Below are 14,175 nucleotides of genomic sequence, written 5' to 3'. Positions count from 1 at the left end.
CAGCCCCGGTTGCCTCTGCTTTCAGGCTGTCAGCCTTGTCCCACCGCACACTACCCTGTGCTCTCCCTTGCTGACAGAGGCACAGGAACGCTCACTGCACAACCACCCTCTCTCTGCCTCTCTCTTCTTCCTCGCCTGCTGCTCTCACAACCTCCTGGGGGAAATAACTTTTGGAAGTGGTGTTACCTGCTCTCAGGCAGCCTCTCACGTTACCTGCCTGCAGGATGGACGGAAGGTCTGTACCTCTCTCTGTTTGCCCCATTTCTTTCCCTAAGATGGAGTTTCCCCATCTGGTTTTATCAGGAAGCGTAAACTAGATTAAGCAACTTAAACCTCCTGGTCTTCATTGTTGCAGTTACAGGGAGCTTTGTGGTTTACGTAATAACTTTCCATTTAGTCATCCCATTCAATTTAACTTCATTAATTCTCAACAACCTTGTGAGGCATAGGTAAAGTTAATGGCCTTTCACAGGCGAGGGAACTGAGAAATGGGAGGTTCAAGAACTTACCAAAGTGCGTACAGCTACTCCCGGCTCCTGATCGCCTCTTTGAGCTAGAGTGGCAAGTTGTACTAGATGGTGTAACTATAAGGGAGGGGAGTGGGGCAGGAGAGGAAATTGAAAATGAAATGACTTTTGCATCAATAGGTTTTGGGATCCAATTTTCTTTTCCCAATCTTTGAAAGATGCTATACCCATTAGATGTGGTATCCTGTGTGGGAGACACTGCTCCCCGCCTACCTTCTATAGTTGGGATTCAATCTTGATTGGAAAAGAAATGGGCCACATCAACGTGGTTGTCTGTGTAGCATCTCTTGATGGTACAGGGCTACTGTCCAGTTTCCAGAAGCACCCTCTAGAGTCACATTTTACTCCTGAAAGCTCAGGGACAATGGATACAAAAATAGCAGAAGTGTGAACCGGTTGATTTTTGTTTCAGATTTACTTGCAAATCTGATTTAACACTATTATAAGCTGCCTGGGAGTCTGTAAGCATAGTGAGCACAGTGCTTTTTCTCATTCAGGGGGCACTCACTGATGCTAAAGGGCATAGACTATCTATAGTCTAAGAAGTCAGGACTAGGAGATTCACAGAAGCCTTCATTTGGGATCTAATCTGAGCCATAGAAGATGGGTAGGAAAACCCACATTAGTTCCAAGCAGAAAAATCACATAGAGCTCCAGTCTGGCCTGAGCCCCTTACCTTGTTCTCTTCCTCCTCTGCCTCCCTCTGCCTAGATACGACAAATACTGTGCAGACCACTTCAAAGACAACCACTGTGACCAGGGATGCAACAGTGAGGAGTGTGGCTGGGATGGGCTGGACTGTGCTGCTGACCGGCCAGAAATCCTGGCCGAGGGTACCCTGGTTATTGTGGTGCTGATGCCACCGGAACAGCTGCTCCAGGATGCTCGCAGCTTCTTGCGGGCGCTGGGCACCCTGCTCCACACCAACCTGCGCATTAAACGGGACTCCCAGGGGGGCCTCATGGTCTACCCCTATTACGGCGAGAAGTCGGCTGCCATGAAGAAGCAGAGACTGACGCGCAGGTCCCTTCCTGGCGATCAAGAACGGGAAGTGGCTGGGTAGGTTTTTAATTTCTGCACTTCTTAAAACTTAATTTTATAAGGCTGAGCACTCTGACACCCAGAAGAAATCATAACTGAACCTGTAAAAGAAAGGTCAGAGGATGGAACAGCCGACCATCTCACACAAGCCCATCATCCCAGTGTTTACGTTTAATGCCAAAGGTGTGCCTTCGTCTTGGGACCCTGAAAAGTGGGCTGGAGCAAGTGGGAGGCAGGGTGTCAGGACAGCCTCCTTGAGTGCTAGACTCTCTTAACCATTGGCCAGAGCTGCCTCACACCCTCTAGCAGTGACTCCTCTTTGTATTAATCCTGGCCTTCTTTTCAAGGCCTTTCATTTTATGTCTCTTTGACAAGGGTGATATTCTGCAATTGATCTGTCACTTGCATCCCACTGTTTGTTAGTATATCTCACAGAGTTCACCTCTACAGCTCACTGAGGTGTGGGTGCAGACACAGAGGAAAGCGAGGAATAAAAAAAAAAGGGGCAGGGGTGCATTTTCAGAGTCACTCTATGTGCCGTTGAGTAAACGGCAAGGGGAAGAAGCAGCCCACCAAAATGGGGAGAGCTCTGAAGACCAGCTTCACCCCATTATCTCACTTAGTCTTGTGTTGCCTAAATCAGAACGCTTGGACTCAGCCAGACCAAAGAAGGTGACACATGCCCTAAGTGGGAATTAGTGTTCAGGGTCTAAACAGACAACATCTTAATTTCTGAGATCTGTCTGAAGGCAGCCTCCCAGGGGTGAACAGCCTGCAGCTGAGGGTGAGGAATAAGGCTCATGTAACCTCTCTAATTCAGATTCCCGATCGGGCACCCATCTGTTTTCTCACCGTTTCCCTTTGCCCTCGTTCCCCTCGGCAACCCACAGCTCTCAGGTATTTCTGGAAATTGACAACCGCCAGTGTGTTCAAGACTCAGACCAGTGCTTCAAGAACACGGATGCAGCAGCAGCTCTCCTGGCTTCGCACGCCATCCAGGGGACCCTGTCCTACCCTCTTGTGTCCGTTGTCAGTGAGTAGCCCTGGAATTAGGGAGAAGTGTGGGGAGAAAGGGGTCACTCGGGGGCAAAGAGAAAAGGGCAAATTTTCAATGTGCAGCTCTCTATTTCTCAGGGCTGGTGAGGGCAAAGCTGCTCCCTAGAGGAATTCAGTGGTCATACTGAGAGGCTGAAGTTTTATTCATCGCTTTCCTGTCTCTCTGCGCTTGCAGGTGAATCCCTGACCCCCAAACGCACTCAGCTCCTCTACCTCCTTGCTGTTGCTGTTGTCATTATCCTCTTTATTATCCTGCTGGGGGTCATCATGGCAAAACGAAAGCGGAAACACGGCTCCCTCTGGCTGCCTGAAGGTTTCACCCTTCGCCGTGACTCCAGCAATCACAAACGCCGTGAGCCCGTGGGACAGGATGCCGTGGGACTGAAGTAAGAGAGTTTGGCAACAAGCTAGTAATCCCAGTAGCAATAAGTACGGTTAAGTGGAAAAGCAGATCTTGCTGAACCATGAGTTTAAATTCTGAGCTCTGGCCGAGCCACATTGTCACACTTGACCATGATCCTGAGTGCTACGATAGTCAAGAGTGTGGATGCTCCGCTTCTGTGTGTATCATCCCAGTGGTGCTCAGCTTCTGTGACAAGGCATACTTGCATGTAACCTCTTGATTAGTTGGGAAGGAAGGGATATTTACTCAGGTAATGGAATGTATTATTACCCATTTTTCCTGAGCCAAGGCCCTGAAAGTCTGAGTACAGCCATAAGACTGTATGATGGTAAAAAAAAAAATTATTGAAAAGTCTATTTTAGATTATGATATAACCTCTGCTCTTGTTTTACACCTTCCTCATTCCCTCATATCAGAAATCTCTCAGTGCAAGTCTCAGAGGCTAACCTAATTGGTTCTGGAACAAGTGAACATTGGGTCGATGATGAAGGGCCCCAGCCCAAGAAAGCCAAGGTAAGCTGGCCGTGTCAGACTTTATCTGCTCACATTTCTTATTTCTGCCCTTTGGTATCTAGAGTGTCATGAACGGGAGAAAAGGGTGATAGTCTTTACACGTTGACCATCAGTGGCTATCCTAGGTTGTCTTTAGGTTATGGGTGGCTTTGGGTTACCTAAGTAAGTTTTTCAAAAAGAGCTCTTTAAAAATAATACAACAAACATGCTTCCTTCCTCAAGGGTCATGCTGACGGTACTTGACTTAGGACTGCTGTGTGCAAATAACAGTTTCCTTCATGGCTAGGTCTCTCTTTTATCCTCTCTGGGCACTTCTCTTTCTGGAAGGGAAGGTGGAATTAAACAGTGGAAGAAATCCACTGACCATTGAGTTTGGAGGCTTCTCATCTTGAGCCCTGGAAACTAAAGCCATAGAGAAGTAAGAGGTAGAGTGGGCAGTGTCCGACATGGCAAAGAAGGCCATTCACCCATAGCGACACGTGACTGGGACATGCGTGTATCCCGTGAATAATCTAAATCAGCTTGAGGAAATGAAAGCTGGAGGAATACAGGCACGTAGTGCCTCGTGATGGTTAAGAACATTGCCTCAGTTACAGTCAGAGCTGTATTCGAGTCCAAAACTCTGCCACTTTGTAGCTGGCGTGTTACTTAACCTCTTGGTACTTAATTATTTTTATCTGTAAGATAGGGATAATAACAATAATTCTTTCTTCTGTGAGTTGTGAGGATTAAATACAGCAATTCATGTTAATTGCCTTACGCATTTTCTATCACATACTAAGTATTCAGTAAAGGGCAGCTGCTTTTAAAATTGTAATAATAATAATTGTTCAACAAATATTTCCTGAGTGCTTGCTCTCAGGCTTGAATACAGGGTACAAGGAGGCAACCTTGGACAGGGTTTGTCCCTATTCTGAGGAATCTTGCAGGTAGCAGTAGAGACTGCCATGTCATGCCATGTAAGTTCTTAACACGTGGTCGGTTAAGTAGAGTGACCGGAGTGTGCTCTTTGGGACCAGCAAGAGGAATTAAAGTCTACTTTCTATTTGAAGGATAGCTAGGAAGTTAGTCAGACAAAGAACTGGGAGGGGCCGTGGCAGGCAGAGGGAACAACGTAGTCAGAAGCCCAGAAGCAGAAAAATGGTCCTGCGGGAAGTCTATAGACGGCACGTTAGGTAGGTAATACAGGTGACATATTAAGGCTGTCTGCTGCCTAGAGGATGGGATGGGGAGGCTGGGAGAGTTGTACAGATGATGCAGGAGAGATAAACAGGAACCACGTACCCCGAGCAGTGTGGATAATAATCTGGAGGGTTAGATAGGAGGAGAGAGAAAACTGGCGGGAGGTTAGGAGAAGCGGTGTGAGAGTCTGGACTAGCTCCTTGGCTGCACTTCCCAGGGGTGGGCCAGATTGACAGGGAGACTCGTCCCCCCCCTTTCAGGCTGAAGATGAGGCTTTACTCTCAGAAGAAGATGACCCCATCGACCGACGCCCATGGACACAGCAGCACCTTGAGGCCGCAGATATCCGCAGGACTCCATCGCTGGCTCTCACTCCTCCGCAGGCAGAACAGGAGGTGGACGTGCTGGATGTGAACGTCCGTGGCCCAGGTCAGCACCTGCAAGCCTTCCCTTTTTCACTGCACCATGCCTGCCTGCCCTTGGTTCCGCCTTGTTGTCCCTGTGTTTGCCCCTCTTGGTGATCTGCTCCCTTCTGATTTCATAGACTCAAAATCAGCTTGAGGAAACGAATGCTTAAGGAGCACAGGCTTGCAGAAATTATGAATTCATATAAGAATAAAGGGAAGTATTTCACATTGCTTCCTGTACAGCATGCTCGACCATGACAGGCTCATTGTATGGGATAGGTTTTAGTGGGATGGAAAAATAACATCCCAAAGCAGAGGTATAGAGAATTAGTTTAGTTTATATCTTAGTGCATATAGTTTATTAGTAGCATATATTTTAAAATATCCAATAGGACTCAGAAACTTGAACAGAAAAGCTTATTTAACTTAGAGAATAGCTCCTCTTTACAGAAAGGACATTATCAAGGAAAAGTCAGTGGCAAATGGAAAACTAATTGCCAATTACCACAAGAAGCACAGTTTATTTTTTTCCCCAAAAGAATAATTTTACTCAAATTGAACTATTCCAACAATAGAAGTAATTGAACATTAATGTCCTTCTCCTCCTTAAATGCTTTTTGGAATTTTCCTTCCTTCTAGATGGGTGCACCCCACTGATGCTGGCTTCTCTCCGAGGAGGCAGCTCAGATATGAGTGATGAAGATGAAGATGCAGAAGACTCCTCTGCCAACATCATCACAGACTTGGTCTACCAGGGTGCCAGCCTCCAAGCCCAGACAGACCGGACTGGTGAGATGGCCCTGCACCTTGCAGCCCGCTACTCGAGGGCTGATGCTGCCAAGCGTCTCCTGGATGCAGGTGCAGATGCCAACGCCCAGGACAACATGGGCCGCTGCCCTCTCCATGCGGCAGTGGCAGCTGATGCCCAAGGTGTCTTCCAGGTAAAGAACGTGAGAAGAGTTGGTTCCTTACAGATCAATAATATTTTACCTTTTTAAAAGCACTTAATATCCCATTACATTTGTTCAGTAATTCTTTGAGAGAATAAGGCAGATGATAGAGTCATGCTTGATGGATGGGAAAGCAGGAAAAGGGAGGCAGGCAACCAGAACTGACTATATACAGCCAGATGGTCGCAGAGCCAACAGCAGATAACACTAGTCTTCTGATCGTTAATCACCATTGTGTTTTGTTTTGCTTTGTTTTGGGTGTGGCAAAATACCTCCGAGATGAACAGATCAGATAGGAGTGATTTCTGTTATGAAGCCTTTGACTACTGTCAGCTTCTCCCTCTAGCCTTGTCTGACCATGTGGGCTTCCAGCTGCTCGGTGGTGGTTTTCTTGACACGAGTTCACAGTTTACTCCTAATACCTTATCATTTTACTTTTATGAGGAAATTGGAAACATTCTGTATCATCTTAAACTGTACACCGTAAGTGAGGTTGTGGTATTTCCCCACATCCGTCTTCTTTTCTTTAGAAAGTAGAAGTACATTACTTTACATAGCCATTGTCTCGAGCACTTACTTGTTTGCACGTTCACTCATTCCCTTTATTCCTTCCTTCCTTCATTCATTCAACAAGTATTTATTGATTGACCAGGGTAGAATCTTGGGCACAAAGATAGCAAGACATCCCCCGCCTTCCAGAAATTTACAGTAGCCTTAGCTCTGAAGCTCTTATTTCTTATCTTAGCACCATTATTACTATTTTTAAATCCAGGTGACTTTCTTTTCTGTACTTTCTCTTATTCTAGATACTGATCCGCAACCGAGTAACTGATCTGGATGCCAGGATGAATGATGGCACTACACCCCTGATCCTGGCTGCCCGCCTGGCTGTGGAGGGAATGGTGGCAGAGCTGATCAACTGCCAAGCAGATGTGAATGCAGTGGATGACCACGGTAGGAATGAGAAGCAGGGATTCAGATTCCTACTGCAAAGCAAGCCTCTAGGGAGGGAGAATGGTTACCAGATCCTTAAAGAACTGTCTCAGATCCGAATCCACTGAAGATTCCTTCACTCATTCGTTCTTCTTTTTCCCATGTTGAGTTCAGAGAACTGAGCCAGTGCGAGGTCCATATAGATGAAGCTGGGAAGGGATTTTTAGTGAGAGTTGTTGGATCTCAAAGCAAGTCCATGTAAGGTCTGCTTGTGTGGGTTCCCAAGCATCCCATTCTTGACATGAATATATGAGAGCTGACTTCATCATGGAGGGCGGGGCTGTGAGATATTCTAAGTAGACATTCCGGCTTGTAATAAATAGGTAGGTTATTGTCTTCAGTGTGGGACAGGGTAGATTCTGTTGTATGAAGGATGTGGCACCATAGATGATCCTTTTACCTAGAAGTTTTCTGAAGGCTAGACAGCCTGTACTGATGTATTTCTATAACAGGGGGAAATGAAGATAATACTTGGGTTTTTCCTGTGGGCCCCTAAAGAGAACTGGCTTCCTGCTGCTGCCTGAGAAGTTCAAGGTTTCCTTGTGCAGGTCATGATGCTTCCTTACAGGAAGGAGTAAGACAGGTCCTTCTACTGTGTCTGCTTATAAAAATGTTTTTTTCCTGCAGGAAAATCTGCTCTTCACTGGGCAGCCGCTGTGAATAATGTGGAAGCCACCCTTTTGCTGTTGAAAAATGGGGCCAACCGAGACATGCAGGACAACAAGGTACAGTCTGGGCTCTGAGCTGGAGGGCAGGCAGAGCAGTGCCTCAGATGATAAGGCCTTCCCTTTCCTCCCTTAGCTCCTCTTGTGATAAAGATAGAAAAGATGGAAGCAGGTTGGACAGGAACTTGGTCCAGCGAGCTTGAGGGCTCATATTGGGCTTCTCCAGGGGAGAGTCAGGATTGAGCCCCCTGCCTCCTCAGTACTCAGTCTGCACCAGGCTGTCCTGTCAACAAGTCTGGTGCAGACTTCTCTCCTCTCTCTCCTTTGATATTTCCCTTTCTCCTGCCTTCGTTCTCTTCACACTCATTTCCTTTTCACTGGTTCGTTTTCATTTGTTTTCCTGCTGCCTTTTTGTTTGTTTCCTGTTCTTAGACACCACGATGTTCTCCTGTTTGCTTTTCTTCCTCTGGGTTTTATGTCGTGCTTCCCCTCTCTTGCTCATCTCTCTCTCTCTCATTCATTTCCTCCTTCCCCTTATTTTAGTTCTTTCTTTCTCATGTCTTGCATCTTTTTTCTTTTCCTTTCCCTTATTTTTCCCAGTTCTGCACATCCTGTAGGTTCTTTGTCATCTCTAACTGGTGTTCCTCTGAGAACCCTATTTTGATAAGCTCAGTGCTGTTTTAAGTCAGTCTCTGGCTTGGGGACATGCTCTATGTCACACATTCCCCCACAAAAGAGATATAGCCCTTAGTGGGTCGAAATTGGTTCTTGGGGATGAGCAGAATAATCTTGCTCTCTTTATGTACAGAGCACTGGTATCCATTCAGCATGCAGGTAGATATACATTTAATCTGTAGTATTAACATTTCATGTGGGGAGACACTAGGAAAAATATGTCTAAAGGGGTGATAGTAACAAAGATTGAGAAACATTGCTTTATTTTCAAGAGTTATTAAAATGTGCTCTGTGGGCCTTTTCTACAGGAAGAGACACCTCTGTTTCTTGCTGCCCGGGAGGGGAGCTATGAAGCAGCCAAGATCCTATTGGACCATTTTGCCAATCGGGACATCACAGACCACATGGACCGTCTTCCCCGGGACGTGGCTCGGGACCGCATGCACCATGACATCGTGCGCCTCCTGGATGAGTACAATGTGACACCGAGCCCTCCAGGCACTGTGCTGACCTCTGCTCTCTCACCTGTCATCTGTGGGCCCAACAGATCTTTTCTCAGTCTGAAGCACACCCCAGTGGGCAAGAAGTCTAGACGGCCCAATGCCAAGAGTGCCGTGCCTACTAGCCTCCCTAACCTTGCCAAGGAGGCCAAGGATACCAAGGGAAGTAGGAGGAAGAAGTCTCTGAGTGACAAGGGCCAGCTGTCTGAGAGCTCAGTGACTCTGTCCCCTGTTGATTCCCTAGAATCTCCTCACACATATGTTTCTGATACCACGTCCTCTCCAATGATTACATCCCCCGGAATCTTACAGGCCTCACCCAATCCTATGTTGGCCACTGCTGCCCCCGCTGCCCCAGTCCATGCACAGCATGCACTGTCTTTCTCTAACCTTCCTGAGATGCAGCCATTGGCTCATGGGGCCAGCACTGTGCTTCCCTCAGTGAGCCAGCTGCTGTCCCACCACCACGTTGTTCCCCCAGGCGGCAGCAGTGCGGGGAGCTTGGGTAGGCTGCATTCAGTCCCTGTCCCAGCAGACTGGATGAACCGCGTGGAGATGAATGAGACCCAGTACAACGAGATGTTTAGTATGGTCCTGGCTCCAGCAGAGGGCGCCCACTCTGGCATAACTCCCCAGAGCAGGCCACCTGAAGGGAAGCATTTAACCACCCCTCGGGAGCCCTTGCCCCCCATTGTGACTTTCCAGCTAATCCCCAAAGGCAGCATGGCCCAACCAGCTGGGGCTGCCCAGGCTCCATCCAACTGCCCTCCAGCTGTTGCAGGCACCCTGCCCACCATGTATCAGATTCCAGAAATGGCTCGTTTGCCCGGTATGGCTTTTTCCACTGCCATGATGCCTCAGCAGGATGGCCAGGTTGCTCAGACCATTCTCCCAGCCTATCACCCCTTTCCAGCCTCTGTGGGCAAGTATCCCACACCCCCGTCACAGCATAGCTATGCGTCCTCCAACGCTGCTGAGAGAACACCCAGCCACAGTGGTCACCTCCAGGGTGAGCATCCCTACCTGACACCATCCCCAGAGTCTCCTGACCAGTGGTCAAGTTCATCACCCCACTCTGCTTCTGACTGGTCAGATGTGACCACCAGCCCTACTCCTGGGGGTGCCGGAGGAGGTCAGCGGGGACCTGGGACACACATGTCGGAGCCACCACGCAGCAACATGCAGGTTTACGCGTGAAAGAGTCTGCCTCCAGTGCAGGGACAGAACTCCTACTGTAAATGCTGCTGAGGAACAAATGAAGGTCACCCGGGAGAGAAATGAAGAAATCTCTGGAACCAGCTTCTGGAGGCAGGAAAGAGGAGATGTTCTTATCTTGTAGAAAATGCAAAAGAAGCAACTTTATTAGCTTCACCGTGTATCTGCAGAGTTCTGGAGGGGGAGAGACAAGACTCCTTGTAATCTCTTGCCCATCAAGCCCAAGTTCATGGAACTTCAAGATGAATACACGACTTGGGACTATGTTTCCTCTCTTCAGTGTGGAGATCAAGACGGATGCCTCTTGTAGCTCAGACATTCTTGCAGCCTGGACTATATTTTCAGCCATGGGGGCTTCTGTCATATCCATGAGAAGATTCTACAGTAGACTCCTACTGGGAATTGTGCCTTGGAATTCTCATCTTCTCATCCTTGGAAAGTCTTTGACTTCACTTGGTGCTTTAGTTGTTGCATCTCTCTGTGGCTGAAGCCCCACCTGCATGTTAGAGACCAAGGCCTTTGTGCTTTTAATCATTCCTCCTCTGGAAAGCCTCCTTTTCCTCTCCTGTTTTCCCAGTGTCCCTAGGAGAGCCACAGGTTTACTTTTAGGGTCCTCAGCAGAAACCTTTCAAGTACGTTTCTTTAGAAAATGGACACAGTGTATTCTCCTGCATAACCATTCCCAATAGAAAAAGGAGAGCAAAATATTTTTCTCAGAACGTGTTCTGGGGACCAGAGCCCCCTTCAAGAGGCTTGCAACTTAATTCTCTTGCCTGCACTCAGGCTTCCTTCAGATCTTACCAGGAAGAAGAATGTGTTGTTTTTCCATTTCTGGACCTAGTCAGTGTGAAGGTTTATCCTTGGCCATGTAGGTAATATGACCCCTTTTAAAAACAACCCAAACAGACAAAGGTTTGGAATGTTGGAATGACCAAGAGATAAGCTAACTCATGGGAGAAGTGGTTCCCCGCTGAGAGGTCCCAGCCAAGCATTCTGTTGACTGCCACTGTGAAACACACTTGTGCCCAGGGGTTAGAGCCCTCGCCTGCTCCACTCACGCATCAGCTCATGGAGACTGTCTTAGCTGTTGAGCTTTCCCCTGCACACATCTCCACAGGAGGAAATATTTCGAACAATATGCCCTTGCCATTTAGAACTGAAATTTCCTCGGCCCGTGGGCCCCCGTGGCAGTCGTAGTCCCTTTGCCAGGTGTTCCGTCTCTATTTCCTGACGTGCCTTCTGACCGCGGGCCCCTTCACCTACCTTCCCTCCACACCGTGTGGTCTGATTACTGATGCACCCAGTGGGTTCTCACCACACACCTGGGTTTTCTGTGTTCAGCTGTGGGAACTGGAATGTTGACCTGGTTATGTAGGGCCTAAGCCAGCCTTATAAGACGATTGGAAAGGGAGGAACTGTGAGGCAGCCTCCCCTAGTTTTTGCTCTCATTCCTTTTCCTTTCAAGCAGTCATGAGATTCCCTTTTAGGAAACTGAAATAGACCCTTACCAGGGACATTTTCCGTTCATAGAGTCAATCTCCTGGATGATAATGGACAATTAGAGACTCACCGCCTTGCCATCCTCACGTTCAGATTGTGATTGCATCTCATCCGAGTCAGCTTCCTTTATTTGTGTCTGGGCAGACTCCTTGATCCTGTCGAGGACAAAAGCAGTCTAGCCAACACTGGAATTAGGAGGAAAATAGTTCTCTTCCTCTTCTCCCTCAGTCAGCTAACAGTTGGTCCTGTCTCCACACTGTCACTTCTGCCTGGAGCTATAATATCATGACACATGGAAAATTAGTTCTCCCAGGACATTTTGTCGGTAATACCAGGGGGACTGCCCACACGGGGTGTGCTGCGATGGTAGTCTTCATTCCTGCCTTGGCCGGGAGTGTTCATCAGGCCTTCCCATTTACCTGATTCATCTGTCTGTGGCTTCATATGGAAACTTTGTGTGTCTGTTAGCATGGAGTCTACAAAGGGTTTCTTCAGTCCTGCCCAAGGTCATTGAACCAACAAAAACATAATTAGTTCTGCCCTGATACAAGCAGAGTGCTTGTTCATTCTGCATTTCATTCTTTCATGTTGCACCTCTACCAGCCCCTTTCATAGAGTATAGCATTTTATCATTCTGAATGGTGACTCTCTATCCTTGGATCCATTTGTTGATTCACGGATGGGGAGAATCTACTTGCATGGACCACTGTGGACCCCACCATTCTCTGTCATACTGCTCCAGCCCCACTTCCTGAAAGTGTCAGCTTCTGCTCCAGAAGTTCCATCTTTAATAGCCTCTGCCTTCCCCATGCACACTGTAGACCTAATGTTCCTGTTCCTCCTCCTTGGGATCATGTGGGTTCTGGGGAAGTAAATGTGAAGGCTGCCGTTACAGACAATAGGCTTCAGTGATGAGGAGAGACACTGCCTTTCAAGCATTTATCAATCTCTTAGTAAGAACCCTTGTGCTGTATTGTAACTAATAGAGAGAAAGTAAGATGGACAATCACTTTCTCCAGTTTCTGAATTAGAGACTAAGTTTGTATGGAATACGTGTTTTATGCCAGGTATAGGTCACCTTCCGTGCCCTGCACATTTTTGTTTTATCTTTAAAAATTCTTCCTTTGATTCCTCTTCTGCCTACCTTTGGGGATATATTGTTTGTTGATTTGTTTGTTTCCTCTGTTGTGTGTTAAGTATCCTTTTCTGACTTACATGGTGTTGAGGGAGGGAGAGGTCTGAGGGAAGGAGAGACTGTGAGTTAGAGATTTCATGTAAGCAATCAGCTATAATGCACTAGTCCCTTATATTATTATTAAATTTGCTAGCTCATCATTCTTGCATAGAAAAGAACCAAAGGTTGTAATGTTCCGTTGGCAGGTGGTTTGGGGGTTTCGGTCTTAACCCGCACACTGAATGTATGACGCCTGTTGGAGAGGATGAGTTTATATGCCCTGAGGCTCCCACCTGTGCTGAGGTACTGTGGCTTCTCCCTTGTGTACATTCCCCTTAAAAGTGATGTGATCTCTGTTTGTATGAGAAAGCCAATAACCAGTAAAATGACTGCATATTCCTAACTATACATGGTAAGGAAAATGCACAGTTTGTTTTTACTTTTCAAAGGTTCATTCTAAAAGTAGTTAAGGTGAAATTTATATGAAAACATTTTTATCACAAAATAAAACGGTTACATGTCAAGCTCCATAGCATGGTGGTTTTTCTTTTCCTTTCTTCCATCCCTGGTCTTGCAGTGATTCCCCTCACAATGTCAGAATTTGCTGAGAGAGAAATAATTTTCTTTTCATCCTGAACTCCACATTCATTCTGAATCCCACATAGCCTAGCGCTAGTCTTCTTTTTTTTTCTGTCTCCAGGCAGAGAATAAATAAATGCTTCTGAGGAAAAAGCTTCTGTCCAATAGGAAGCATCACAAAACTGAGTTACTTTTCTGTGCACTAAATGGTGACAAACGGACAATTGCTCAGGACAACGTGCCTTCCAGTGGAAATGGAGGTTGTTTGCTAAAGACAGCATTGAGACTTGAGATATAACTAATAAAACAGATGTTAACTAAACCATAAGTTTCCAATATTATTCCTCATTAAATTTTGTATAGAATTAACATATACAGCTATAAAATATTATTTTGGGCATATATTTATATATTCTTTTCTAAGTACTTGTAAGTCAATCAGTGATCTGTTTGAGCACAAATATTTGACATTGATTCTAAATATGGCATTTTCAACACAGCTGGTAGCATATATTGGTTATCCTGAGAGTGTTATAATTTTATATAAAACACATTTGAGTCTGCATGTTGGTTTTTGAAATGGTGGAAAAAGAAAATGAATTTCAGAGCTGAGGAATGTCCATCCAAGTCTGGTTCTCTGCAGGCTGGCTTCTCAGAGCCTTTCAGACTTGGTGGCAATGAAAACTTGCTCCATGGAAACCTCCTTCAGTGGATCTGGCTGCCCATCACATCCTACCCTGCAACTGCAGGCATAGAAACCTAGCCCTTGACCAGGGACTGTGTGGGGCTCTCCCA

General features: G+C 46.7%; 1 protein-coding gene across 1 annotated transcript in view; it reads left to right on the top strand.

The window, feature by feature from the left end:
- The window catches only part of NOTCH2 (notch receptor 2), a 153,280-nt gene extending 139,949 nt beyond the window's left edge, over positions 1–13,331 (top strand). Inside the window, exons 26-34 of the mRNA XM_031457916.2 lie at positions 1,239–1,586; positions 2,459–2,601; positions 2,800–3,010; positions 3,444–3,540; positions 4,983–5,151; positions 5,769–6,070; positions 6,886–7,033; positions 7,700–7,797; positions 8,721–13,331. Of these exons, the coding sequence (XP_031313776.2) occupies positions 1,239–1,586; positions 2,459–2,601; positions 2,800–3,010; positions 3,444–3,540; positions 4,983–5,151; positions 5,769–6,070; positions 6,886–7,033; positions 7,700–7,797; positions 8,721–10,109 (2,905 nt within the window). The 3' untranslated portion in view covers positions 10,110–13,331. The remainder of the gene's footprint in view (positions 1–1,238; positions 1,587–2,458; positions 2,602–2,799; positions 3,011–3,443; positions 3,541–4,982; positions 5,152–5,768; positions 6,071–6,885; positions 7,034–7,699; positions 7,798–8,720) is intronic.
- Positions 13,332–14,175: the final 844 nt, after the last annotated feature.

This window comes from Camelus dromedarius, chromosome 9 (assembly GCF_036321535.1).
Source record: "Camelus dromedarius isolate mCamDro1 chromosome 9, mCamDro1.pat, whole genome shotgun sequence".
Lineage (NCBI taxonomy): Eukaryota > Metazoa > Chordata > Mammalia > Artiodactyla > Camelidae > Camelus > Camelus dromedarius.
The sequence above is the reverse complement of the archived record's forward strand: the minus strand, read 5'-3'. Positions and strand labels throughout refer to the sequence as shown.